The sequence below is a fragment of the Zootoca vivipara genome, chromosome 3, assembly GCF_963506605.1.
Source record: "Zootoca vivipara chromosome 3, rZooViv1.1, whole genome shotgun sequence".
NCBI classification, from domain to species: Eukaryota; Metazoa; Chordata; class Lepidosauria; order Squamata; family Lacertidae; genus Zootoca; species Zootoca vivipara.
This window is the reverse complement of record NC_083278.1, coordinates 49172398-49199306: the sequence shown is the minus strand read 5'-3', so window position 1 is coordinate 49199306 and position 26909 is coordinate 49172398. Positions and strand designations below refer to the sequence as shown.

Below are 26909 nucleotides of genomic sequence, written 5' to 3'. Positions count from 1 at the left end.
CTGGCAGCAGGGCTGGCTCCAGAAACATTCCTAAGCAGTAGCAGCAGACATAATTAACAACTGGGAAGGGGGGGGGGAGGGAATAAACCTTATCAGTAATGGACCAGCAATCCTATTAGATTTCAAATAACTATACTGTCTTGTAAATCTGTCTGGTTCCAATTGGCTACTTTGAAGGAGGAAGTGTTTAAGAACTGGTGCTATTGCTTCTGGGTCAATGAAAAAGCTGTATGCCCACCTTGGCCTCAAGGCAACAAACCTGTTCCCTAAGAGCTAGAAACGCAGTGGAATGAGGACACACCCATGACTTCTGTCCAGCAGGTAGATAGTTTACTTTATACATGTGACAAACTGCAATACATTGGAAATTCTCCACCCTTCTGGTGATTTTCTACCTTCATATCAGTTTTTGTAATTTATTGTGCTACTTTATTTGAGAGCTTGGCATTTCTTAGATCAAACACCCTGTTAGATCACCCTGTTGCCTTACTCAGTTAGCTGCTTAACGTTTCTGTTAGCTTGATCCTTTGTTTCTGGGGCCAAGACACTGTATCAGCTGGAGCTCCCTCTAGCTTACGGAGCTGGCTTAGTCGCTGGGCTAGCTACCCTTAGCTGCTGATGAAGCCAATGATATCAGGTGGTCTGACTCAACTTCCATGGATTAGGAATTTGAAAGAGTGGGGGGATTTAGGAAGTGAGGTGTGGACAACGGATGTCGACCAAGAGGTATGTGGACAGTGAGTAACTAGTGATTGATGCTCTGTTGAGGATTCAAAAAGAAAACTAACTAGGTTTTACCTGGCTTAAACTGAACTGAATGCTGAAATTTTCAGCTGCGTCTTTTCACCTAGAAATCCTAATCTTTGTAACCTGGGAAAATTGAGTCTCTACAGAGCTTTATCTAAAAGTTATGCCTATGTATGATTCTAAACTGACTCCCGCTAGCTAGGTCTGTATTGTGTGGAACTAGAAAGGTGGGGGTGGGGGGATTATTCCTTCTCCAAAGTTGAGATTTAGTCTATGTTTTTTTGTTTACTGTGGTCCTTGTAGTTTCCCAGCTAGGGTAGAGCTGAAAACTTTTGGTGAGAGAAGTTTGGAAGAGACATTCTTCACTCGGTCATAGCAGAGTTAGCACAGTGGTGGTTGCTTCACACACATTAAAACTTTGTTAGATTAGCATCTGGCCACATCCATCTTTAAACAAATGTTCCTCATGAAAATACTTCAGCTAGAATAAATTACAGACTCTTAGGTTTACAGATTGGTGAATATTCTACTCACAGTTCCCAGAAATTACAGCAAACAAGTCTCCCATCAGCTGGCAGTAAAATGAAGATGAAAAAGGTTCTAAACCGCTTAAGTCTGAGTAAGAGACAGCGACTGGTAAATTTAATAAATAAATAAAAGAGAAGAAATTAAAAGAGAAGAACTTGGCTTTCTTACAAAAAGGATCATGCAGTCTTTGGGCTAGCAAAGATGCAGACTTTAAAATCTCCCTTTTGGAGAGATTCAGTTCACTTGCATGATCAGCTGGGGTGGGAGCCAAAGCTGCATGATTCCTTGCTTGTTTCAGGAAGCAAGGAGAGAGGGAAACACAGAGGTAAAAGCTGCTGGGAGCCATCTATGCCACACTCACTGGCAACATGAGCTCAGGGCTTAGGTTAACCCTTATGCATGCATGTGTAAGTCAGTACAGTAACTACCGTGTTTCTCCTAAAATAAGACACGTCTTATATTTATTTTTCCTCCCAAAAAACACACCACAGCTTATTTTCAGGGGATGTCTTTTTTCTTTTTTTTGCTGTCTTTGCGGAGGGGGGAGAGACGGAGCGAGGCGAAACGGTGTGTGTGTGTGGAGAGCACAGACTGCCCACCTTGCGGGGGTACCCTCCTGCTGCTGCATCTGGGTAAGGAAAAGGGGACTTCTCCCTCGCACGCGCGCACAAGAGCACCAGAAGAGTGCTCTTCGCGCTGCACTGTGCTCCCCGAAGCGGCAGCGCGAAGAGCCTGGTGAGAGGCAGCTGCGGCTGCAGGTGAAGCCCGGGATCTGCGTGGGCGACTGGGGACAAGCGCCCTGAGCGCTGCGGCGGTAGCGAAGAGGCGCCCGATCAGCTGAGAAGCGGGCTGATCGGGCGCCTCTTCGCCACCGCCGCAGCGCTCAGGGCGTTCGCCCCCAGTCGCCCACGCAGATCCCGGGCTTCACCTGCAGCCGCAGCTGCCTCTCACCAGGCTCTTCACGTTGTGCTGCGCTCCCCGAAACGGCTCCCACCCCCGGCTTATTTTCGGGGGATGTCTTATATTTATTCTACTATTGAAAAGCCTGACATGGCTTATTTTTGAGGACCGTCTTATTTTAGGAGAAACACGGTACATATTTACCTGCACCACACCTGGTGCCACATAAGATGTCAGGTGTGGGGCAGATGGGTATGGTTTGGTGGGCACGGGCCAAAGATTTTTCACCACTGATAGTAAAATGTTCAAGTTTGGACCTAGAAACTAGCCCCAAACCTGAGAACTTTAGCACTATATAGAACAGCAGGCTAAGGTTTCAGTAAAGGTGCTGCTTTTTCCTTCTCCACTCCTCATCATCTGCAAGAATCAAACCATTGTAAAGGTAAAGGGACCCCTGACCATTAGGTCCAGTCATGACTGACTCTGGGGTTGCGGTGCTCATCTCGCATTATTGGCCGAGGGAGCTTTTGGCGAACCAGAGCAGCGCACGGAAAAGCCATTTACCTTCCCCCTGTAGCGGTACTTATTTATCTACTTGCACTTTGACATGCTTTCGAACTGCTAGGTTGGCAGGAGCTGGGACCGAGCAATGGGAGCTCACCCCGTCGCGGGGATTTGAACTGCTGACTTTCTGATCGGCAAGCCCTAAGGCTCTGTGGTTTAATCCACAGAGCCACCCGCGTTTCTACAAAGCACTTATTTGTCATGATCCTATGATCCCATTTGTCTTCAGTGGACAAAGCTGAGGATTCAGAGGTATATAAGGGTTTTCTCCTCAGAACTGGCCCTCTGTTTTTTTCCTGCCGCACAGTTGGAACCTGAGGAAGCCATTTTGCAGTCTTTGAATTCCAGGCCTGAAGCTCCAACAGAACCAGCACCATTTGAGTCAACAGCTAGTGATCATGATGAAGTCTCTTTAACAGATGAGACTTCATTTACTAGAGGTGGAAGTAGTCCTGCAGCTTCATCTAATGCTAAATCTTGGTTTGCTGTTCAGCAAACCTTGCACAGAACTTTCCAAGACATTTACTGATTTGCTTGGACTTTGCCTTATCAGAACCTGACTTCTGCTTTGCTTACCTCTTTTTTTATCTAAACCTGAATTTTGTCATGCTTGATATTGTCTGGCTAGAAGTTGAATTTGGACTTGCTTTACTTTTCCTTGTAAATTTGTGCCTAGCACTCTCGTCCTGCTTGAGCTCAAACCTCACCCAGCTGAGACCACAATCTGAAACAGACAACTATTCTGCTGTTCATGGTCTTTGTGGGGAAACACCTCTTAGGGGCTGGTGTTACACTGCAGCATTTTGTTGCAAGTTTTTACTTCCATATTAAGAATTTGCATTGCAGAATAGAAGCCACACTTATTCAAGTGTTTGTGTTATTGCAATAGTCAGAATTTCAACTGAATGACTGTGCTATTCATTGTAATGTCAGAATGATAAATATGGGACTTATTGCTATGGCAGTAGTGCCACATATTAGTGTTTTGAATAAAAAACAAGCACATTTCAACCTAGTGGGATGCTATATATGACTATGTGGTAGCAGTTTTTCAACTCCTTAGGCTGCAAAGAATTTTTATTGTAAAATGGTACTCTCAAAAGAGCAATTACTTCATTTAGTTTGAAAAAACTGATTTAAATATAGTTTACACAAAATCTCATCACATTCTGAAAATAATAACTTGTATAGCTAAAGGTGTACTGTGAGTACAAACTTGAAGTATGATAGCAAAATTTCTCAACAATGTAGCTCAGAATTTTAATTTGAAAAAAGAATGCTACTTTACATATTGCTAACCTTTTACTGTATATTCCTGCATATAAGACTACTTTTTAACCCAGGAAAATCTTCTCAAATCGGGGGTTGTCTTATACGCCGGGTCGTATTTCTTATACGGCGAGTTATCCCAAACACTATATTTTAACTGGAAACGTTGGGGGTTGTCTTATACGCCCAGTCTTATATGCCGGAATATACGGTAAATAAAATTGAAGACCCTTCTGTACAACCCAGCCATGGACTCTCTAGGGCACATTTTGAATTTCTGTAGAAGATTTTAACCCTGCCAAAAATATATCTGTATAAGATTATACCGTATATTCTGAGAACAGCTGGGAAGAGCACTGTCCCTGGTTTGGCTCCAGTTCCATGTTCTGTTGCCAATCAGTACCTCTTTCATTAATTTAGCATTACTGTACAGTATTCACATTTATTTATATAGCCCAATTAATGTATATGGCTCTGTACATAATTAAAAGAAGTAATTCTGCCCCAAAGCATGTACTGTCTAAAACAATGAATAAACAATACAATTAAAATAAGTTAAAATGTACTTCCACATTTTCAGACTCTAGATCCCCTCACCACACAATAGTCATAAATTAGCCCTTGGAGAGTGATAACACGTTGATCACTGTAGTAGTAGTAATGGATTTCTTGTATCAGCAGGGGCTTCACCTAGATTACCTTTGAGATCCATTCAAACTCAATAATTTCTTATATCTAAAACATTTTTAACTTTATCACTTAAAAAACAGTTAATTGGAGTTATAAAATATAAAACTTGATAAATATATTTAGGAAGCTGAAAATTTATTGGGTGATATCCAGTGTTGGTTATACTCAGAGTAGGCCCATTGGAATTAATGGACTTAAATTACTTAGCACCGGATAGTACTAATTTCTGAGCAACTGATTTCCTGTGATCTTAAGGAATGTTAGGCAGTTTTTAAATATAAGAAAATAGCTTAAATAAAGTAATTTTAAAAATCTATAATAATTTATCAAATGAATCTAAATTAAGTATACACCACTCTTTGAATAATCAGCAAATTAGATCATATATGTGACAGACCTTTGAACAATAGATTTCATTTTGTCTGACATGATTTATTATTTCATTAGCTTCCATTTTCCAACTTGGATCTTCAGTATCGTCAGTACAATGAGCTGCACACATTTATCTTCCCCCCCCCCCCCGGGCGAACATCGCTTCTTGTTGCCTGTATGTCCTAGCCTAGAATTTAGGAGTTATGGTTCATCACCAAATATATCCTCCTCCATTTTTAAAAAATCAACCTTCACATTTCTGAAGAAGGGGAATCATGAGCACTAGGGGTGAGTGTATCTTTCAAAAGATAGCACTATTAAGGGAAGAGATTGTGTGTTGAATTCCAGTTCTTTTGTGTAAGGGCCGGTGGTCCATTTTGTAGCATCAGAATGACAGGAGGTGTTCAGTGTGATTAATGGAATCACAGCTCTGTGATTGACTGGCCCGTCTGTGCTTTCTGTGTATTTAGAATTCTGCCACTGATGACTAATTGTGAAGTTAACGTTACAGTGGAGGCTGAACTGCAGTTTTTTTTTTTTAATAGCAGAGTGAATTTGTGCATCCCTTTTTTAGCTGTTAAAGTTTAGGTGTAAAATAAATGTACAGTACTAGATGGCATTTTGTTATTTATAGAAAATAGGGGACTTTTTGAAGTTGAAATATACTACCTTTAACATAAATTGGTGTGCATTTTATTTAAACTCAGATTATTCAAGTGTTGTCTGAATTTGAAAAGCAAGTTATCCTTAAGTAGTGGAAATGGATTTGAGATTCCAACTGTACACAAGCAGTGTTCAAAAAAAGTAGATTTTTGAGAAGGAAAGCCTTCACAGCACTTTAAAAATTATAATTCATTAATGATGTAATTATATCCTTAGAAGATATAGTTTGTTTAAACTATTCATGTTTTTAGCTTTAAAAATGGATCGGTTATCTATGGCTGTCAAGAATACAAAGAGCTGTTGTGATCAGCCATAGAGCTTTTGTGGCTGTATGCTATACGTAGCAGCAGTGGAGAGATAATGAATAAGCTCAAAGTGAAATCATTTTGAAAAAATAGGTCTAAAAAAAAGAGCAATTTTATACTAAATTACATTAATTTTTATTTTGGGGAGTGCATATAATGGGAACAAAAATCAGCCTGTGTACTAATAGTTGCACTTCAATGCAGTTTTTTATGGGTATAACTCACCCTAAGGTAAGCAGAAGTCCCCATTGATTTCAGTGGGAGATAGCTATGCATTTACTTAAATTTCCCATTAAAATAGATGGAGTTAAATGTGCTTAGCTGTAGCTGGATTGTGGAATGGGTATGTTTTTGAAGAATATTTTGTAATGGTGTATGTCAAAATATCAACACTGTCAGAAATACTGTATTTGTTACTACAGTATTATACTGAGTTTTCTAAGCCACACTATGTGAGCAGTGTCTTCTGAAAGGAGAGTTAACAATTTTTAAATCAATGAATAAAATAGACTAGAAATGTGGGTAGCCAGGTTGTAGTTTTTAATGCGTACAGTATATTTTTAGGGCTATTCTTGCTTTTCCCTACCTTGAGATAGAACACTAAAAAATCTATTTGTTTTTAATGTAATAAAAAGCACATTACAGTATTTAGTGACCTAGCCACCGTCATCCATGCCTTGGGCAACTTCACAGATTGACTAGTGTTATGCTTCTAGACAGGCCTGCTCTTACTGTCAATTTCAAAACTTCATCTAGTCCACAATGCAGCCAAAATGGAAGAAGGTCTTAGATTCATACGCACAAATATGAGAAAAAATAATATATATATATGTAATTTCTCTAAAAGCATACATGTTAAAGAGACAGAACATACAGAACATACATCTCTTTAAAAGAGACACAATGATAACAATTAAGTGGAATGTAAACAAAATTGAATGAATTTAAAAATAGTATTTTTATGCAGGCAATTCCCCATTTGCACGGGTGTTGTGCATGTCAGCAGTTGTACGTAAGACCATTCCACCCCCTTCTGGTGTGGAAAACCACGTGCGGGTCAGCAGTCATGCATTGATCAGACGGGCGGAAAATGGTCGCCGCCTGTACTTATAAAAATGAATATCTTGAGCCATGCAAAGCTGTAATAAATGAAAATACTTAATCCACAAATCTGTCATTTCAAAAATTTCAGATTACTTACATATCTTGCAATAATAAAAATTCCCTCAGATTATATTCTAATAGTAATCTCAAATAGATTCTCCAGCAATGCTACATTTTCTTTCTCTACAGTTTTATCAGTAGGTTCTTCTGTTTACTACATTTCTTATAAACGCTCACTGTCCTACCTTCCATTCTGTCAATGGAAGGCAGGTATATATTAATTACTGGTAATCCACCAGTTAACAAATCCATAATTTATTTATTTTACTTTTATTTAACAATGTTTATAGACTGTTTGTTTGAAATACACTCTTTAAGCAGTTTACAGGAAATATCAAAATACCAATTAAAATGTTTAAAACTATTTAAAACATTTTAAAATAGTTAAAATTAACTATAAATGAGATTAAAGCATTTCATTTTGTTCTATAAGGCCTTTCCATTAAGTTACTGGTGAGGCTTGTGTTAGTTTATCTTTAATGCAATGTCTGATATTTGTTACCGCTGCACATAGTTGTTAAATATTATTTAGATTTTTAAAATAAAATTTTATATTATATTACCATACACACACACAATTAATTTCAGGTTTTTAAAATTGAAAAGCAGTTTTTGGAAAAAAAAATACAAATTTTTCATTGCTTCTGTAATGAGCATATGATTTACAGAATGATCCTACAGTCCAGTAACAGTAGATGCTGGAAATTCTATAGCAAAAAAACAAAACAGAACACCAGCACCTGCCACACACCCTCTTGTGCAGTCTCCACCTGCATGGCTGCAATGGTGACGATGCCCCTATGTCACTTAGCTAGGGAAATAGATGTGGTGGGCAGTGACACACCACCCCAGGGCCAACCTGGGTAAGGAGTATGGAGGACAGTCTTAAGCATAGCTGGCGCCGTGGCGCGAACTAGCCCCCCTCCTGTTTCCGAGCGCGGTTGCCGCGCGGGCGGAGCTGCGCGGCGGCCCCCTGGCGCCTTGCGCCACCCAGCCTTGCCTTAGTGCCGGCCCTGCTGAGTGGTCATGTTTCCTAATACTCTTGCACTGTAAATAGCATGCACAATAAAACTCTGAAAAAAAAGACGAAGTGGAGCGTCTTTACTCATGAGTTGCCGCAAACCTTTCTGACACAAAGAAAGACCATTTACAAATAGTTTCTCCAGTTGTTAATTCTTTATTGTTAATCCTGTGTATACTCTACCTGAAAGTAAGCCCCATTGTACACAGTGGACATGCAAAGGTCATACTGTTCATTTTCTTAAGAAAAGTATTTGTGGCATTAACAACTACATTTGTAGCATTCTCAAGTAAGGGAAGTTCAAAATGAACAGCAGTTGAAAGAAAAACCATCTTGTAGTTCTCTTGACTTTACATTACTGTAAAGAATGTATATAATGTCTAATTTTCCCATTATCAATAAGTTAGCAATGATCTTGTAATTAAACCATGTAATTTATCTCCTGTCTTTTCCTAGGTGTGCTGTGTCATCGATATCTCAGGATGCCACTGGTAAAAAGAAACATAGACCCTAGGTATCTTTGCCATACAGCACTACCACGAGGCATCAAGAATGAACTGGAATGTGTTACAAATATTTCCTTGGCAAATATAATCAGACAACTAAGCAGTCTAAGTAAGTACCAAGTATATTAAGGGACAGTGCATTTTGAGCTAATGTGTAATATGGCTGCATTTTATGGTTAAACAAAATAAAATTACTCTCTTCAAAACAATTAATTCATAATGTTCATCCCGTCTTTTTTGAATCATTCCAAAATGTTCTATGTCCCCATCAATTGTGCATTTAACAAAATGTGTTACGTGTAGTTTTATTGTTGAGTTTAATGGTCTTAAAAGAACTGAACTGGCAGTTTTGCAAAGTTTATATAAAGACTATAGAACTTAGGCAGAAATTTCTCTCTGTACTCTGATAACTTGGTATGTGTCTGACCCACTATTTTGAGGATAATATTGAGATAATACAACTGCCATGTATATGAACATTTTTCTTTGTTGAAGAGGCCTCTTTTTTGTCCTTCTGCCTTTCAGTAATTTTCACTCTTCGTTTGGTTTTTTTTAAAAACTAGATTCTAGTTCTCTACACATTTCTGGCAGTTGTACTACTTATGGAGCACAATGACAATTGTTAGTGAACATTACTAGCCAACATGTGCAGTTGCCACGGAGAACATAGATGTAATAAAGCGCCTACTCAGTAGGCTAATAGTGTAAACCTAACCAAAGTTAAAGGGACTCGACTGATTTAACAAAATAACGATTGACTTTTGAGACTGGTAACCTAAAGCAGAAGATTGGTAGCTCCACACAATTTTAAGGGATAGGAGAGAAGGTGTATATTCCAGCCTGGGGAAAGCTTAATGGTAGAGGCTGATCCCAAGACATCCTGAATAAATAAGAAAAGCAGGAAAACAGGTGGTTGCATGCCAGATTTTTAGAAGACATCTGAAGGCAGCCCTGTTTAGGGAGGCTTTTAATGTTTAATAGATTATTTTATTTCATTTTTCTGTTGGAAACCGCCCAGAGTGGCTGGGGAAACCCAGCCAGATGGGCGGGGTATAAATAAATAAATAAATAAATAAATAAATTATTATTATTATTATGTTTAAATTAGAGTAAACAAGAAACAAACCACTGATTTAATGTTCGGGGGGGCGGGACAGATCACCCCACACTTTAGAAGTATGGGATATTATTAATGGTAAAACTCAGAACCACTTTTCAACTCAAAAAGGGTGCTCAAAAATATAATTGAAAAATAACAATATACAAAGAAGCATAAACTACAAAATATTTGAGAAACAGAGATTGTGTAAATATGAACACTATAAATAGGTAATAGTTATCTATTTATAGATAGTATAGTGATGCAGTTAGGGGATTGGCAAGATTGAGTAGAAGTCTTATCATTTGTACAAAAACCAGATACTAAGATTTTAGAATGTTTTATGTGTTTGCCTGAGTACTGTTCTAGTCTATCATGCTTTGCCTGAGTACTGTTCTAGTCTATCATGCTTATATTAAGTAGGCAGTAGAAACCTCCACTCCATGGGCCAGGACATTTTGGGTGGCCATGCCCACCCGTCACTCACTTTATATCATATGACATCAGGTGCAGGATGACTAAAGTTACACCTGCAAAGGACAATCAGGAGCCTTAGAGTTTGCCCCCAGTTGTTTCTTAGTAGCCTTGGCCTACTGTTTTTGCACGGGATCGGAGCCATCTGGTGTCATATGACATCAGATGATTGACAAATGTGGGCTGGCCACGTTTTTATCCAGTCCATTGGACAAAAGTGGTTCTCCAACCCTGTCTCTCTCTTTTTTATTATCTAATTTTATTTATCTAACATAGTTATTACAAAATAAAAACAAGATATTACAAATACACACATACATATGAATTTCAAATGTGTGTGTGTGTATATATATATATATATATATATATGGAAAGAAAACAAAAAAGAAGAAAAGGAAAAAGAAGAAGAGGAAAGAAAAGGAGTAAAGAAGAAAAATTGGAAGAATTTCTTCCAAATTTATTCTACAAATATCTCAATATGAAAATAATTTTAAAAATTCATTAATTGACTTCCACCGCTTACACTGCACTGCCTATACATATTTTAGACAAGCTTATATCTGTTATACCGTATTTTCCCCCATACAATCTCACACAAATATGTCAGTCAATAAATTTTCTAAATCTCTCATATCTAACCTTATATTAGATCCGTGTCTACATAAATAATCATTCAAACATTTCCATTGTTTCTGAATTACACTCTATGGTTTTTGTTTTATCAAATCAGTCAACTTTGCTAATTCCAAATATTCCCATAATTTATTCAACCATTCCTCTTTAGTTGGAATATAGTTTCCTTTCCAATTGTTGGCTATCAACATTCTTGCTGCTGTTGTCGCATACAGGAAAATATTAATTTTATCTTTCGGGATGTCTCTATTCAAGATTCCTAATAAATATAATTCTGCTCTTTTGTTGTGTATCATATTCCAAAATTTCTTAATTTCTGGACAGGACCACTACATATGGTGTTTATTCATTCTCAAAATAAGAATAATTTTGAAAACATAGTTGTAGGTTACTTGCCCTGAACTAAACTTTGCTTTATGTATGTGGCAGAAGTGAAAAAAGGAAACAATAAAGCTTTCCCTCCTTTCTATATTAATTTTAAATGAATGAAAACTTTAGAACCCTACAGCAATCTTACTGAAATGTATTGGTTTTTTCCTCTGAGCTGTAACCACTTCAAAGGGCTATCAGTTGGAATATGGTGCATGCAGTACTGGCTTGAACTGCAACACTTTCTAGTATGTTTTAACCACTGACATTAGCATTTTCCATCCTGTGTCAGCCAAATGCATCCTAAGGAGAGCAGTGCAGAGCTATAGTATGTGCATAGCTTCTCTAATAAATTAAAGTCTTCAGCTGCTTCAGAATCCTTGACCCAGAAGTCAATTGTCTTCAATTAAAAAAATTAGTATACATCTCTTTTTTTTTCAAAAATGCTGGAGTATTAGACTGAGTATTAGATTAGGAGCAGGCTCTGTCATGTGTTTCTCACTAATTAAAAGTTGTGTATGGTTTTGTTTTGTTTTGTTTTAATTCAGTTCTCTCCAAGTTGGGAGAGATGATAACCAGCACATGCATAAGAAATCTACTACTTACATGGATTATTCAGTGAGCTGCTGCCCTGTTCCCTGCATTACTACATTGAGTATCATGTCTTAAATTAGGTGATCACACTGGAGTTTCAGGTGTACAGAGATAATATCAGATTCCAGATTCTTTTGCTAGTTAAGAGTTTTGCCAAATACTACTGAGACTGTAGCTGTGGCCTGGATAAGATCTACCTTTTAGCCACTAGTGGTTCTATCTATGTATCATTCTGAGTAGCGAAAGCAAGCTCATGAAAACGTATTGTCAGGATCGTCTGGTGGTTGCTAACGAGTAACGACGCCAAACTCCAACCTGACTATTTACAGGTTTATTGTGCATATTATGTACAGTGCAGAGCTACAAGTTCATGACCGTCTCAGTCACTAGCAGAATCCAGGAGTGCCCTTTTCTGGTTACGCACCCAGCAAAATATCTTAGGCACCTCCAGTCTCCTCCTACCCTCTTTGCATTTGACCCCCCTGCGTAATTGGGGCGATGGAAGTGGCGTTTCCCTCTCTGAGCCCTCCGGGCGAAGGTGGTGTGAGGGCTCCGACCTAGCATCCTCGAGCCCCCTCCTTTCCTTACTGACCACCTCCCTATCCTCACCACTGGAGGCGTTGCTACTTTCCTGGCTGGAAGAGGTACTACTGGAAAGGAGGGGCCGGGGATCCCTGTATCCAGATCTCCCTTCCACCTCCTGTGGAAGCCCCATGTCACGTATTAACAGCAATTTTCTTCCATTTGTTTATAGGATTTATTGCTCCCCCTTCACTATGGGTTCCATACAGCAATATAATAGTTCAATAATAAAATCAACTAAAACTTTTTACATCTCTATAGGGTGGGTCTTAAATATATATCTTAGCTGTCAAAGACCAGGATAAAGAGGTGTGTCTTCAGCATACAGCAAAAGCTGTACAAAGAAGGCACCAGGCACACTTCTCTGGAGACAGAATTTCACAGCTTTAGGGGCTGCCACAGAGAATGTCCTCTTCCATGGCCACTAGGTTGGCCCCTCGTCCATGATTAAGACATACATGATAAATGTTTTATTACCAGCAGGCCTAGTGTTTAACACACTACCACCATACCAGTTATGAACTATCCCCCTGAAAGTTTGTCAGAAGGGGAGCATGAGCATTTTCTTCAAACATTAACTTTGTTCCTCTGGTGTACTGTCAAGTTTCAGTGGCTGAGTTCTGTATATGTGCAGGTATATTACAATGCAATGTATTATATGGTTTTATATCTTAAAATACTACAAGGTGAGCATTTGAGGATTAAATGGGATTGCAGGATTTGAGATTTTATAGAGGACAAGCTCTGATAAGCCTAGTCACAACTATCTCAATGATGGGAAAGATCAAGGGATTTTTTTGAACTCATAAGGAAGTACAATTTTTTGTGTAAGCTATGAGCCATTCAGTGACAGGAATTAGCTTTTATATTGCATGAAACCATGGGATGTAGCAGGCTTTAAATATAAAGCCTGTTGGGAGAGAGAGAACTATAAGTCCCAGTGAAATTCTTCAGGCAAATAAACAAGAAGTGACATTTTGAAATATATTATTGTATCTTTTTCAGGTGTATAATTACATATATGCGCATTTTAAATAAAAAGAAAGAAAGGATTTCTATCAAAATGTTTGTAAAACATTGATGATTGAGACCTTAGCAAAACACTGAATGCTTGGCCAAGATAGTTGCATTTAAGGTTGCATGGCATTCAGTGTTTAAAAAAATAAAAAAATGCTGTGCAAGCGACCATTACTGACCTGTGCCACTTTCTTATTTTGGGAACTCTGCTCTGGCAACCTTAATTGCATTAATTTTGATACAGCAGAAGACTGGCAACATTCCAGATTCAAAACTGAATCATGTAGTCATTGAATCCATTTTATTTCATTTGCAAATGCATATTTAAACACTTCCTTCCATGGTTGTCTTATGTGCATTTCATATTTTTAGAGTGCTACTGATTACTGTAATTCTGCCGTGGGAATAAAGCATCAGATATCTACCGGTAGTTGCACCTGGGAGAACACCGGGTAATAATGATTGAGAAATGAAATGGGGCATATCCTGGATCATAAAACAAAAAGTGTAAACTCCAGGGTCAAGCTTCTTTTAAGGAGAATTGCAATGTCTTAACTCTCTTCAATTGGCAAATTTTGATAATAAGCAGATTTACTAAGGTGGACAATGAAGCCACTAGATTGGGTAATTCCTCTCCACGTGACGGAGGCAGGAGCGCAGAATTATGAGAGGCAGGCTTATGTAAGAATGCCCTATATCAAAGAATAAGTTAACAAATTTAGCTGCTTGTTCAAATTCTCAACCCTAACTTTTAAAAACTTTCCTTTGCAGGTAAATATGCAGAAGATATATTTGGTGAGCTTTTCAATGAGGCACACAGTTTTTCTTTCCGAGTGAACTCCTTGCAAGAACGTGTGGACCGTTTATCTATCAGTGTTACACAGCTTGATCCAAAAGAAGAAGAACGTAAGTTTTTATCTAAATAATATGTGTGGTCTTGTGGATCATATCAGCCATAGTTGCTATTAGTAGTGAGCCTATCTGGTGTGAGATGCAAAAGACAACAACAAAAAATATTTGGGGGAAGGGAGATTCTAACAGAAATTGGCAGAGGGTTGTCTGAATCTGGATCTCCTGATTCATGGAGCCTTATGAGGCTTCAGCAAAAGACCTACCAAATATTACTGAATTGTAGCAGCACTTAGAATCTCTCTGAGGCAGTGATAGTCTGGGAACCAGAGTATGAAGTCAGTTTAAAAATGGGGCAGACAGTTGTAAAAATCATTGCTTAGTCAATAGGATGTAAAAATCAATATGGAAATCTTAATTTATTATTGGGGTTATTTTTCAATTTGAGTCAAAGTTTTAAGGATTGCTAGAGGGATATTAGAGTTTATAAAATTTGTTCTACATAAAGTAAATGAAAGTAGAATAAAATTAGCCAAAACAATTACCAACTTATGAACCTATAGTGCAAGACTTCTGTTAGCATAGATCCACAGAACCCTCTTAGCTTGTAGTCTTGCCTGTTCGTGTCAGAAAGCAACTGGCACTCAGTTAAAACCTTCCAGAGGCCTAAATCACCTTAATGAGATTATAAGATGCCAATGAAAAATGTATACAAAGAAACTGATAAGGTATAGAATTCAGGTGTAGCATGTAAAGAGGAGGCAGTACATAAGTATAAGGCTCACCAAAATTCATGTGATCCTTTGAACCAGGCCTGAAGAAGTCTCTTGTAATGGAAAGCTGGAAAAACCACATGAATGAACTGATAGAAAGCTAACTAGGGAAAAAACAGTTTTAAAAGCTACAAGATAGCAACTTCTTATGAAAGTTAGTACAGTATAGAAGGCTATAATTTAGCAATAGCTAATATGCCAAGGATGCAAATGGAACAATGGAGGTCAGGCTGAAAGAAAATACAGTGGTGCCTCGGTTTATGAACACAATTGGTTCCGGAAGTTTGTTCATAAACTGAAGCATTCATAAACTGAAGCGAACTTTCCCATTGAAAGTAATGGAAAGTGGATTAATCTGTTCTAGACGGTCCGCGGAGTACTTAAACCGAAGCGTTCATAAACTGAAGCGTACTTTCCCATTGAAAGTAATGGAAAGTGAATTAATCTGTTCCAGATGGGTCCGCAGCGTTCGTAAACCGAAAATTCATAAACCGAGGTGTTCATAAACCGAGGTTCCACTGTACTGAAAAGCCTTCTCTAAAATGCAGGATAGTTCTAAAAACAGCATAGTAAGTAGAAGATGAAGAGTAGAAGGCGATTTTCTTATTGTAAAAGCTGAGAAGCTAATTCCTATAAAGGTGTTTCCAGACAGATTACTCTGCTTTAGCTGTAGAGGCTAATGATCTGGGGATCATTGTGAGCTGATTACTCAGGTGCCTGCCTTTTCTGTGAAATTTCAGTAGTTCTGCTGAAAGTGCAAACAGAGTGTTATTTTGATGTCCAAAGTATTGTTATCTGCCCAAAGGAATGGGAAGGGATAAAAACTAAACAATAAGGAAGACCAGTTGATATATAAGCATAGTCAGTCATCCTGAAGATAGACATAACCAGACAAGGAATATTTTGCATGATTGAAGTGCTTAGACTTCTCATATAAAATCTAAACAGTCATTTTAACTTTTTTTTCATACATAGGCTTTCGTCAGCCCATTTATTTAAAAACATACTGATGTTGTCAGTAGGAGTCTTTAAATCTATAGATTCAGTGTTAGTGTGTTGTTATCAGGCACAAAAAAAATATTAGCCCTAGCATCTACTGTGCTATCAAGATCATGGTGTTCCACAAGACACTGCAGGAAAGGAGCTTCAAAGGATGTCCTCGGTTCTGTTCAAATTGCCTTTAAATACATGACTAGTAATATGGGAGTAATGCTCATTGCTTTATTACTCCAAATTATGCATATATATTTAAATACAGGCAAACCCCCCCATTTACGTAGGGGTTATGTTCTGAGGTACTGCATGCGCCAGTGAAATTGTGTACATTTGAAACACCATTCAAAAAGCCTGCAAAAAACCCGTTCTGCCCCAATCCCATTCTGCCCCCTTTCATGTCATTTTTGGGTCACTACCAGGTTCGGGCCAATACATGTATGTGCAGTCGTGCACATATTGAACACACATAAATGGGGAGTTCCCTGTACAGAATTGCATGGAATCTTCATTGTACATGATCATAATTTCTTTTTGTAACTTTATTTTTAATGATTCAACAACAATAATTTCCACAATCTACTTGTGTCTTATGAGCTACAATTGTCCAATACAAGTTTTGCCTCCTAGTGCAACATTTATATCTCACTATCTAAATGTTGATGTTTCTTTCAGTTTCACTACAAGATATAACAATGAGAAAAGCTTTCCGAAGTTCCACAACTCAAGATCAGCAGCTTTTTGACCGCAAGAGTCTGCCCATTCCTTTGCAAGAGACGTATGACACATGTGAACAGCCTCCTCCACTCAACATACTTAGCCCTTACAGGTCAGTGTTAAAAAATGCACAGAATGCATTTTAATTTCTCAAACTTTACTAGTGATAAGTAAGAACCCTCTAATCAAGCGAATGAGTTTAATTTGGGAACTGAAGATTTGTGTAGCTCAATTCCTATTTTGTTTTCAACTTTTACTAGGGCAGCTAATCATTCTAAGATTACTTTTTGCATGTTCCATTAATTGTGATGACACAGTCTCTGAGAATGCATAACTGTTGTCTTCTTCACTGTGAAATCATAGTAGTGGCTCAACCAAATTCCTAGTGTTCATGTAAATATCAGGTATGATGGGTATGGTCTTCTAGCCTCATACCCTGTTTCCCCTATTTTAAGGCGTAGTCATAAAATAAGCCAAAACAGGATTTTTAAGCATTCAAGGAATATAAGTCATACCCCGAACACAAAACATAGTGATAGGCATAGCAGCAATGCCGGCCACAGCAGCAGGAGGAGGAAAAATAATAATACATCCCCTGAAAATAAGCCATAGTGTGTGTGTTTTTTGGGGAGGAAAAATAAATATAAGACGGTGTCTTATTTTCAGAAAAACACGGTACATTAATCTTGTCCACATCCCTACAAATACACATTTTAGAGAAAAAGTGATGATGTTGAGGGTTTTGTTTGTGATACAGTACTGCACAGGAACCTTTTATCAGGGCTACGGCCTGTAATATTTGATTAAAAATGCAATAAACTGCTAGCATATTTGCAAAGCTAAACAGGGTCTGGTATGGCTTCAAATTGGATGAGGGACTGTGTGATGAGATTCCTGAATGGTAGGAGGTTGGGCAAGAAAGCCCCCAGGGTCCCTTCCAACTGAACCATTATATTACTGCACTGACTTGCAGCCCAGAGGGACCCAGAGACCCATTGGCTACTTTCTCTTCCGGGACCCCAACCAAATGCATTGGATGGGCAAACAAGTGCTGCTGCAGCACCGAGAGAGCTCGGCAATTCAAAAGGCCATAAGAATGCATTGGGTAATGCAGCCAGCTGATTGGATGCAGTGGGGTAATTGAGCTGCCTCGTTGGCTGTAGTTAGAGGGAGGGCCTCTTCACCCTTCTCCCAGATGGATGGGTGGTGACTGAAGCCTCCTCTTCATTGCTTTAATGATGAGAGAGCAGAGTCCAGCTGAAAAAGCCTGATGGGACCTGGTCTTCTCTCCCCCACCCCATGGCAGCTTCCTTATCTCCCTTCCTTCCCAAGATACACTCTCAGCTTGAATTTGTGTACACACACTTGTTCTACCTCTCCATGTCTTTTCTTTTTTGGTACATGTAGAAAACTTTATTTTCCCTCCCCTCTTCCATATACAGTGGTACCTCGGGTTAAGAACTTAATTTGTTCTGGAGGTCCGTTCTTAACCTGAAACTGTTCTTAACCTGAGGTACCACTTTAGCTAATGCGGGCCCCCGCCGCCGCACGATTTCTGTTCTCATTCTGCAGCAAAGTTCTTAACTCGAGGTACTATTTCTGGTTAGCGGAGTCTGTAACCTGAGGTACCACTGTACTATTTGTTTGTCCCTGAGAACAATCAATCAATTTCTCTTATTGTTCACTTTATATAATGAAAATTATATAAACCTCATACCCTTCAAATTGTTAAGATTTTCTTTCCTTAATTGGGAGGTGAGGGTTCAGCAGTCTCCCTTTTGCTGTTACATGCTGTGCATACCATATTTTATATTTATTTAGTAACATGTTTTATCTAATAATCTTATTTTTCCTTTAGAGATGATGGGAAAGAGGGTTTGAAGTTTTACACCAATCCTTCCTATTTCTTTGATCTATGGAAAGAAAAGATGTTACAAGACACAGAAGACAAAAGAAAGGAAAAAAGAAAGCAAAAGGTATTATCCTCCTAGGAAATGTGTTGCGTTACGTGGTCCTGAAGGATGCCCTGCTATTAAGAAAATTTAACATCACATGAATAGAACAAATATTTCAGATTTGCACTATATTTTATTGGTTTTATTCTAATCATTTTTTAAACTAAAATTGACCAAAGCAACCAACAAAGCAAGACAAACCACAATAAAACAATCATTAAAATCAAACATGTTATCATAAAAATCCAGCTGGCAGAATAACACAAATAAAAAGCATCCATAAAAGCCTTCTGAATGGGAGAAATTATCAAAGACCACAGGAAGAGAAAAGATGCTGCTACTTTACAAAAGAAAAGATGCTGCTGAGATATAGCCTAGTAATATCAACCCAGTCTGGAATCAATTTCCCTTGTGTCAGGCAGAGGTTGTTCCCTATTCTCGTGTTAGCTGCCAAGATGTAAAAAAGAAATATTTAGAAGGATTAAATCAAGATTTAATATGGTATAGTCAGATCTGGTTGATTGCTATTGCTGAAAAAATAACTCATAAATTAAGGTATACTAGAGGACAAACAAAAAAGATTCGCTTTCAACTATGTGGCAAATTTTATATATTATAACAAAGTTCAAACTCCTGTGAAATATGGTACTGCGTTCTTAGTAACTTTTCAGCTTTAAGTGAGCATATCATGAGACTGAGGACAATATCCTGGTATTTATAAATAAAGCAAATATTTTAAAAGATGTCACTGCATCAATAATTATTTTTCCCAGGGATTTTAGTTATTTATTTATTTCATAAAATTTATGTGTCACTGGATTGTAGGAAAAAACCTCAAAAAAATTGTATATGTGTTTGGGTTTAATTTTCTTTCTTCATTCTCGTATGTTTTTGAAGTGTATTAATTTTTTTAAAGAAAAAACACTCAAGTAATCCATTCTCTTGCACGACATCTTAGATAATGTCAGATAACGGGGACTGAGTGCTTATATAGATGAAATGCAAATCAAATCAAATATGTTTATTCGGCTGTACGCCCATCATAAAACACAACACAACAAAACAAATCAAATAAAAACCACAGATGAAATGCATGTTTCTACTCCTTATAGCCTCCATTCAAACACTTTTTTCGGTGTTTCTCAATTAGCATGATTTACAAAGCTTGGTAAACCTTTGCATTAATAGAAGAAGTAATTAAAAATGGTTCTATATAGACAAATAAATGTTTGAATCAGTTGTAGTGATAAGCCTTACTGATCTATTTTGAATTTTGTATTTGTCCTATAATTAAGTAATTTTGTTGGTGTTATAACAAATTGTATTATAGTTTGCCAGGAAGAACAGTTGTCAATTTATTTTTTGTGCTATTTTGTAGCAGAAGAATCTAGATCGTCCTCATGAACCGGAAAAAGTGCCGCGGGCTCCTCATGACAGGCGCAGAGAGTGGCAGAAGTTAGCCCTGGGTCCAGAGCTTGCTGAAGATGACGCCAGTCTCTTACATAAGCACATTGAAATTGCAAATGGCCCTGCGTCACATTTTGATACGAGGTTTTCTTTTTCACTTCTTACTTTTAGTAGCTACTTTTGTATATTAGTTATAAAAACCTAAGGATTGGCCAGTTTGTAAAATATTTTTTCATAGAATTTAGAAAACTTAAGGCCGTTGTTTGAACTTGTGATGTCGTAGTAGACAAAGTGCTAATGAGTTGGTGCTATCCATCACATCAAATTGTACTCTTCTGAGCTAGCAGCCTTTTTTCATTTATTGTCTGCATAATCACTTGAGACCTATTATGACAACACATTCCTACCGTACTATACCCATTTATATATTTGGATGTACACATGCTGTTTTTATGCTGGTTCTTCAGACAACCTCCAACTACCAGTGGTTGCCACCATTTACATTATTTACTGTTATTTGTATACTTTATTAGCATACAAAGATTGTTGCAGAGTAACATAAGGGGAAAAAAATTGCTAAACGCTTGCAAAGTGCTTCCTTTATACTTGCAATGCTACCTTGTGTAACCTGGTTTGTCATGTTCTACTGATCATTTTGTACTGTTTCTATCTTTGGTATTAACCCCATACAAACTGGCAGAATGACTGTCTTCATTCTTTTGAGGTTCCTGAAACCAATAGGGCTATAGAAAGGATGCAAAATTAGCATATATAGTCTGTAAGTGGATTTGTTTCTATTCAGACCTCAGGCATATGTGGAACACATGGATGGACCCTATTCCCTTTCTGCATTGCCATACAGCCAGATGAGTGAATTGCTGAATAGAGCAGAGGAACGTGTCTTAGTCAGGCCACATGAGCCACCCCCACCTCCACCAATGCATGGAGCAGGAGATGTGAAACCCATTCCAGCCTGTGTCAGGTATGAAACACTTAAAATACTAATTCAGGACACCTTTTCATTAAACTGACAAAATGGGAAAGGTTAACACTACAGGTCTTGGCTATAGGGTAATCAACCTATCAGGGAACTGAAAGGCATGGAATGCTTGTTTGCCAAATACTTTGATATACTGTACTATAATAAATACAGAACTTAACATTGAGATTTCGGTTTTGTTATATTATTATTGAAGGAAAACTTTGATTTTTGGGTTTTTTAAAATATATTTTTTGAAGTGTCTTTTAAAGTATTTCTACCTTGCACTCTAAAGTGCAAGTCTAAGAAACAGACTTCAAACTCAACTTTATATGAGTTTTGAAAATAGGTAAGGAAAATACCTATTTTCCAGGGAGTCTTCTCTTCTCTTGGCCACCTCATGAGAAGAGAAGACTCCCTGGAAAAGACCCTGATGTTGGGAAAGATTGAGGGCACTAGGAGAAGGGGACGACAGAGGACGAGATGGTTGGACAGAGGACGAGATGGTTGGACAGTGTTCTCGAAGCTACCAACATGAGTTTGACCAAACTGCGGGAGGCAGTGCAAGACAGGAGTGCCTGGCGTGCTATGGTCCATGGGGTCATGAAGAGTCGGACACGACTAAACAACTAAACAACAACAAAGGAAAATACCCTGCTTCAGCTCACAGTATTATCCTTGGGGGGACCTGGCTTAAGACATAGACTTCAAGAAAGATTAGAACATTTTTTGTAAACGAACACATTCCAAAATGTAGTTGTCAGTTTGTTAACATGTTTAGAGAGCAGTTTAATACTAGTTCCCAGTTCTAAAGTGCTTTCATGCTATGCTTTAAAAGCAGGTGTGGGGAACCCATAGCACTCCAGATGTTGTTGGGACTCCAACTCTCACCAGCTGCAACCACCTTGGCCAATGTTCAGGAATACTGTAATGGGAATTGCAGTCTAATAACATAAAACGGGCCACAGCTTCCCCACCCCTGCTTTAAGGGTATTTCAAGTTGGTTTCAGTCTAGCACTGGCCATATGACAGAACTTACGGAACATACTCAAAAAGTGAAAGCGTTAATAATGCAGTGTTATTGCTACATTGTTTGAGTAGTAAAAGCGTGTAGTAAATGACTAAACTAAGGTGCCCTTTAGTGTGCTTGTGCAAAAATATATCTGCAATAGCCTTACTGAAGTTTAAAATATAATTGAAAGTATAATAGAAATGCCCTGTGGCCAGCTTTCACTCTTATAGTAATCACCTGGAGTGTTTTTCATTTCAGCTCTACCACAGGTTTGACTGAAAATCGCCCTCAGTCACCTGCTACTGGCAGAACATCGGTGTTTGTGAGTCCTACTCCTCCTCCTCCTCCACCACCACCCCTTCCATCCGCCTTGTCAACTTCTTCATTAAGATCTGCAATGACTTCCACTCCTCCACCTCCAGTGCCGCCACCTCCACCCCCTCCAACAGCTGTTTTGCAAGCTCCAGCTGTGCCTCCGCCCCCAGCTCCTCTCCAGATTGCTCCTGGAGTGCTTCACCCTGCTCCTCCTCCAATTGCACCTCCTTTGGCACAACCCTCTCCTCCTGTCACCAGAGCGGCTCAAGTATGTGAAGCCGTTCCAGTTCCACAGGGCGAAATGCAAGGACTTCCTCCACCTCCTCCTCCTCCTCCATTGCCACCTCCTGGCATCCGACCCTCATCACCTGTTACAGCACTCTCCCACACCCCCACAGCTGTTGCCCCTGGGTCTCACGTTCCAATAATGCCTCCATCACCACCATCACAAGTCACTCCTGCTCCTGAACCCAAGCGTCACCCATCAACACTACCTGTCATCAGCGATGCCAGAAGTGTCCTTCTGGAAGCAATACGAAAAGGTATCTGTTCTGTTCATTGGTTAGCAGCGTTATTCGTTTAATGAATCAAATACTCTCTTAGCAGATTTAATGTTTTCAATTAAATTATTTCTGTTGAGGATATTTTAAACACTTCATTGGTTCTGCAAAATAGGCAGATTATCATATATAGATTCTTTTCTCATATGCACTTTACATATCCTTGGCTAAAGTGTAAAGGTGACATGTTAGAAGTTTATAAAATTATGCATGGCCTGGGTAAAATAGAGAAAAGGTTTTATCCCTCTGTCACAACACTAGAATTCATTGACACCCAATGAAGCTGAATGTTCCAAGATTGAGGACAGATAAAAGAAAGTTCTTCATGCAGCACATAGCTAAACTGTGGAACTAAAGAGGATTAGACATAACATAGCCATGATGCCTATGTTTTGCCTTCACAGTTGGAGGCGATAAGGCTTCTAAATACCAGTTGCTGGAAACCACAGGAGGGGAGAGTGCTCTTGTGCTCAAATCCTGCTTACGGATTTCCCATCAGCTTCTGGTTGGCCACTTTGAAAACAGGGTGTTGGACAAGATGGGCTCCTTTATGTTCTTATGTTAAAGTGGTTTTATATAAATGTTAGCTGAAGAAGTGTACACACAACAGAACAATTGGACTATAGTTTTATGACCATGAGGTTATATCATTTAAATAATGTTTCTTTAAATTGAGCCAGAATAACTTTAAAAAACCCACAATTTATGTAATAAATAGAAAACCCAAGGTTTCCTTCTATTACCTGCAAATTGTTTAACCAATCAAATACAGATAGATATGGTGCTGGTCATGTTACATCCTTCTGCCACCTAAAAACTATGATAATTTTCATGATGTCGGTCTTTTTACATTGTCTACTTTAGATAATTAGTAGCTTGAGAATGCTTTCAGAAAAGCTGTGTATTTTGTCAACTTAAATAAAGCAAAGCAGAAAGGGGTGGGCATATAAGACAATCACCAAGTAGTATTCTGCTCTGTGTATATACTGCATATCTCAGCAATGGAAGGTCGGGCTTGCTTAACATTTGGAGAGCATGTGCTCTTAGATGTCGTTCTTCAGGATAATTTGAGAGAGACTAGTTTCATCTCCTCGGAGTCTTAGTCACCATATCAGAGGCTACAATTTTTATAGCAATTTAGCAGCAAACCTCGGAATATTTATTTAGGGAGTTGTTGACATTTCCCTTTGCTATTAAATTACTCTGAAATAATAAGCCATTATCCCATTTCTACCAGACTTTGCTGCAGTTTACTCTCCACGTGCAACTAACTATGCAGGCAGAATTTATTTTTTAATCAACAGTAAGGAGAAGTTGGATTTTTTTCATATGAGCAACTGTTGTTGCTGAGTTTAGAACCCTAAAAATTTCAATGAAGAAGAAAAAAGGGTATATAATATTTATTGTTGCTAATAATTAATATTGCTAATGCTTACTGGTAGGATTAGCATCCATCAACCTTCTATTTGAGCTGATTTCTAAAGCTACCAGGAAAAAACTTCATTGTCACTAAAGGACCATTGAATGTTTAATTCAAGCCACAAGAGAAGTTTGTTGTTACTTTTTACAGTAAAACAAAGCATGATTGAAAAGATTATATGCCTCTAAAAAGACATTTGCATTAGTAGCCAATTATAACTTCAACCTTTGTTACTTTTTTTTTAAAAAAAAGTACAAAAAGCTTATGCTTGTGAGGAGAAACTGGAGTCTCATTGTGTGATAATGGCATTTTTATGCCTTATGATTTCTTTCCATACACTTATGTCCTTAGGAGAAGAATCAAAACAATTTTCTCTATGTTACATGATATCCCCTCCCTGTATAAACCTATAGCCATATACAAACTAGCTTTTTGTGGAGATTTGCAAACTACTGGAGAATTTTTGGCATTGCTTTGAACAAAGCAAGTTCATATTAGCATGTCTGATAAATATGGTGTACACAGTACTATTAATTCCCCCCATGTACTTTTAGGTATTCAGTTACGAAAAGTTGAAGAGCAACGTGAACAAGAAGCTAAACACGAGCGTGTTGAGAATGATGTTGCCACCATCTTGTCTCGTCGCATTGCTGTGGAATACAGTGATTCAGAAGATGACTCAGAGTTTGATGAAGTTGACTGGTTGGAGTAGAATGTATATCTGCTACTAAACTGAATGCTGATGTCCATTGTGGTGCTTGTTCTTTAAAACTGTTTGGTCATTTCTAGTGTTTTTGTATTTTCTTTATATAATCCATGTTTTTCTACTTTTCAGTTCACAAAATGTTGGCACATCTTTGAAACTAAATGTTTTACAGTGATACAGCTCTTTTAAAAGAGTGTAATTTTGTTCCAGTAGACCACTAAGTATTAAGCATGGGCAGCTGTTGGTAGAGTAGCAGATTTAAATTTTCTGGCATATCTTTAACTGTGCACTTTGTGAATTTTAAGTTATGAAGGCAGAAACTTTCAGGAGAGTTGTATGTAGTAATGAGCATTACTACTCTGGTAACAGTTTAAAAACAGAGAAGGGTGTACTCCATCAAGTGCTGCAATTCCCAGGTACTTCATAGGGATTTGAGCAGGAGAAGAACTTGGGGGGGTTGCACCCTAGTTATTACGGCCTTGATTAAATCTGTACATTACAAGGTACATGTAGTTCTAGCAGCACTGGACACATTGAAAGAAAATCAAATAATGATCTTTGGGGGTTATTGTTGTTTTTAATTAAAAATTATGGCCTTATTTGAATGTTTTAAGATTTTCTTTACTGGTACCTATTGTGTGATACTATTTTGCCTGCTTGAAAGTTTGACCCTCCTCCCCCACCTTGTGAAATCTTCTGACTTAGCCATTCTATGTAACTTATGTAACTGTTAGAAATAACAGTTTGATTTAAATAAATGGTTTGTTTTAAATGTTTCTAGCTGTTGCTTTTTTCAGCACCGAGTCACTTTAAGAGCCTTACTATATAAGAAACAAAAACAACAGCAGACAACACCAATGTTTGGGTGAATTTGTAGCCCTACTCAGAGGGAATTTATTGCCTTAAGTAAGTCAGGAACTACTTAGGACGAATAAACCAATCACACTAACCAAAATTAAAACAATTGCTTGTTTCTTAAATTAGCTGTGCTATGAAAACATTAGCTTCAGCTGAATTTACCCAATCCTCAAGTTCTTTATCTACAGATTAATCATAATTAATAATTGTTCCCATACACCGCTGGAAAACCAGGGTCATCACCTTAAAAACAACAACAACCATGTTGATGCTTTTTTATGTTTCTATAGCAAAATACTGTTGCTTTTTGTCCATGTGGTTTGTATCTGCAATTTGATTCCTTCCCAAACAGTTAAAATAACAAAAAGGGTCAAAACACCAATTTGATTTAGCTAAGTAATGAAGAACCTAAGGCACTGTTTAGTTTAACACGAAATAACTTGGCTTCTCAATTTTAACAGTCTGCGTAGGAAGGCAATGTGTAACTGACAGCTAGAGAACTCATAGCTCTTACACTTCCCAAAGTAGGCTGCTGATCATTAGCAGGTGGGAGGCTGTTTTATATTTCCTGCTCTGTACTACAGAGCAATCTTTTCTGCCTCTCAAAAGAACCCATAAAGCAGCTTGATGGTAAATTCTGCCTTCAAAGAAATGTTTGTGTGCCAAGAAGTGCTGCCAGAAATAACTATGATGAATCACATATAATCTGTAATCTATATAAAGGAGTTTTTTTCTCCTAAAATGTTCTAATGAACAGATTAATTAGAACTAAACTAACAGCTATAAATATTTTGTCTATGGATAATCTTTCCAACCTTGACTTTAGGGAGATTCTCTGTAAGTGATGTTTTGCAACATCAGAGAGATA

At 38.1% G+C, this 26909-nt stretch overlaps 1 protein-coding gene across 2 annotated transcripts in view; it reads left to right on the top strand.

Annotated features, from left to right (window-relative positions):
• Positions 1-26506, top strand: part of WASF1 (WASP family member 1) — a 46301-nt gene extending 19795 nt beyond the window's left edge. For both annotated transcript variants that reach the window (XM_035109060.2, XM_035109058.2), the window contains 8 exons: positions 8680-8838; positions 14269-14403; positions 16788-16941; positions 18688-18805; positions 20163-20335; positions 20994-21173; positions 22441-23039; positions 25032-26506. In XM_035109060.2, coding sequence (XP_034964951.2) covers positions 8706-8838; positions 14269-14403; positions 16788-16941; positions 18688-18805; positions 20163-20335; positions 20994-21173; positions 22441-23039; positions 25032-25189 — 1650 coding nt within the window. In that variant the 5' untranslated portion in view covers positions 8680-8705 and the 3' untranslated portion in view covers positions 25190-26506. The remainder of the gene's footprint in view (positions 1-8679; positions 8839-14268; positions 14404-16787; positions 16942-18687; positions 18806-20162; positions 20336-20993; positions 21174-22440; positions 23040-25031) is intronic.
• The last annotated feature ends 403 nt before the right edge of the window (positions 26507-26909 follow it).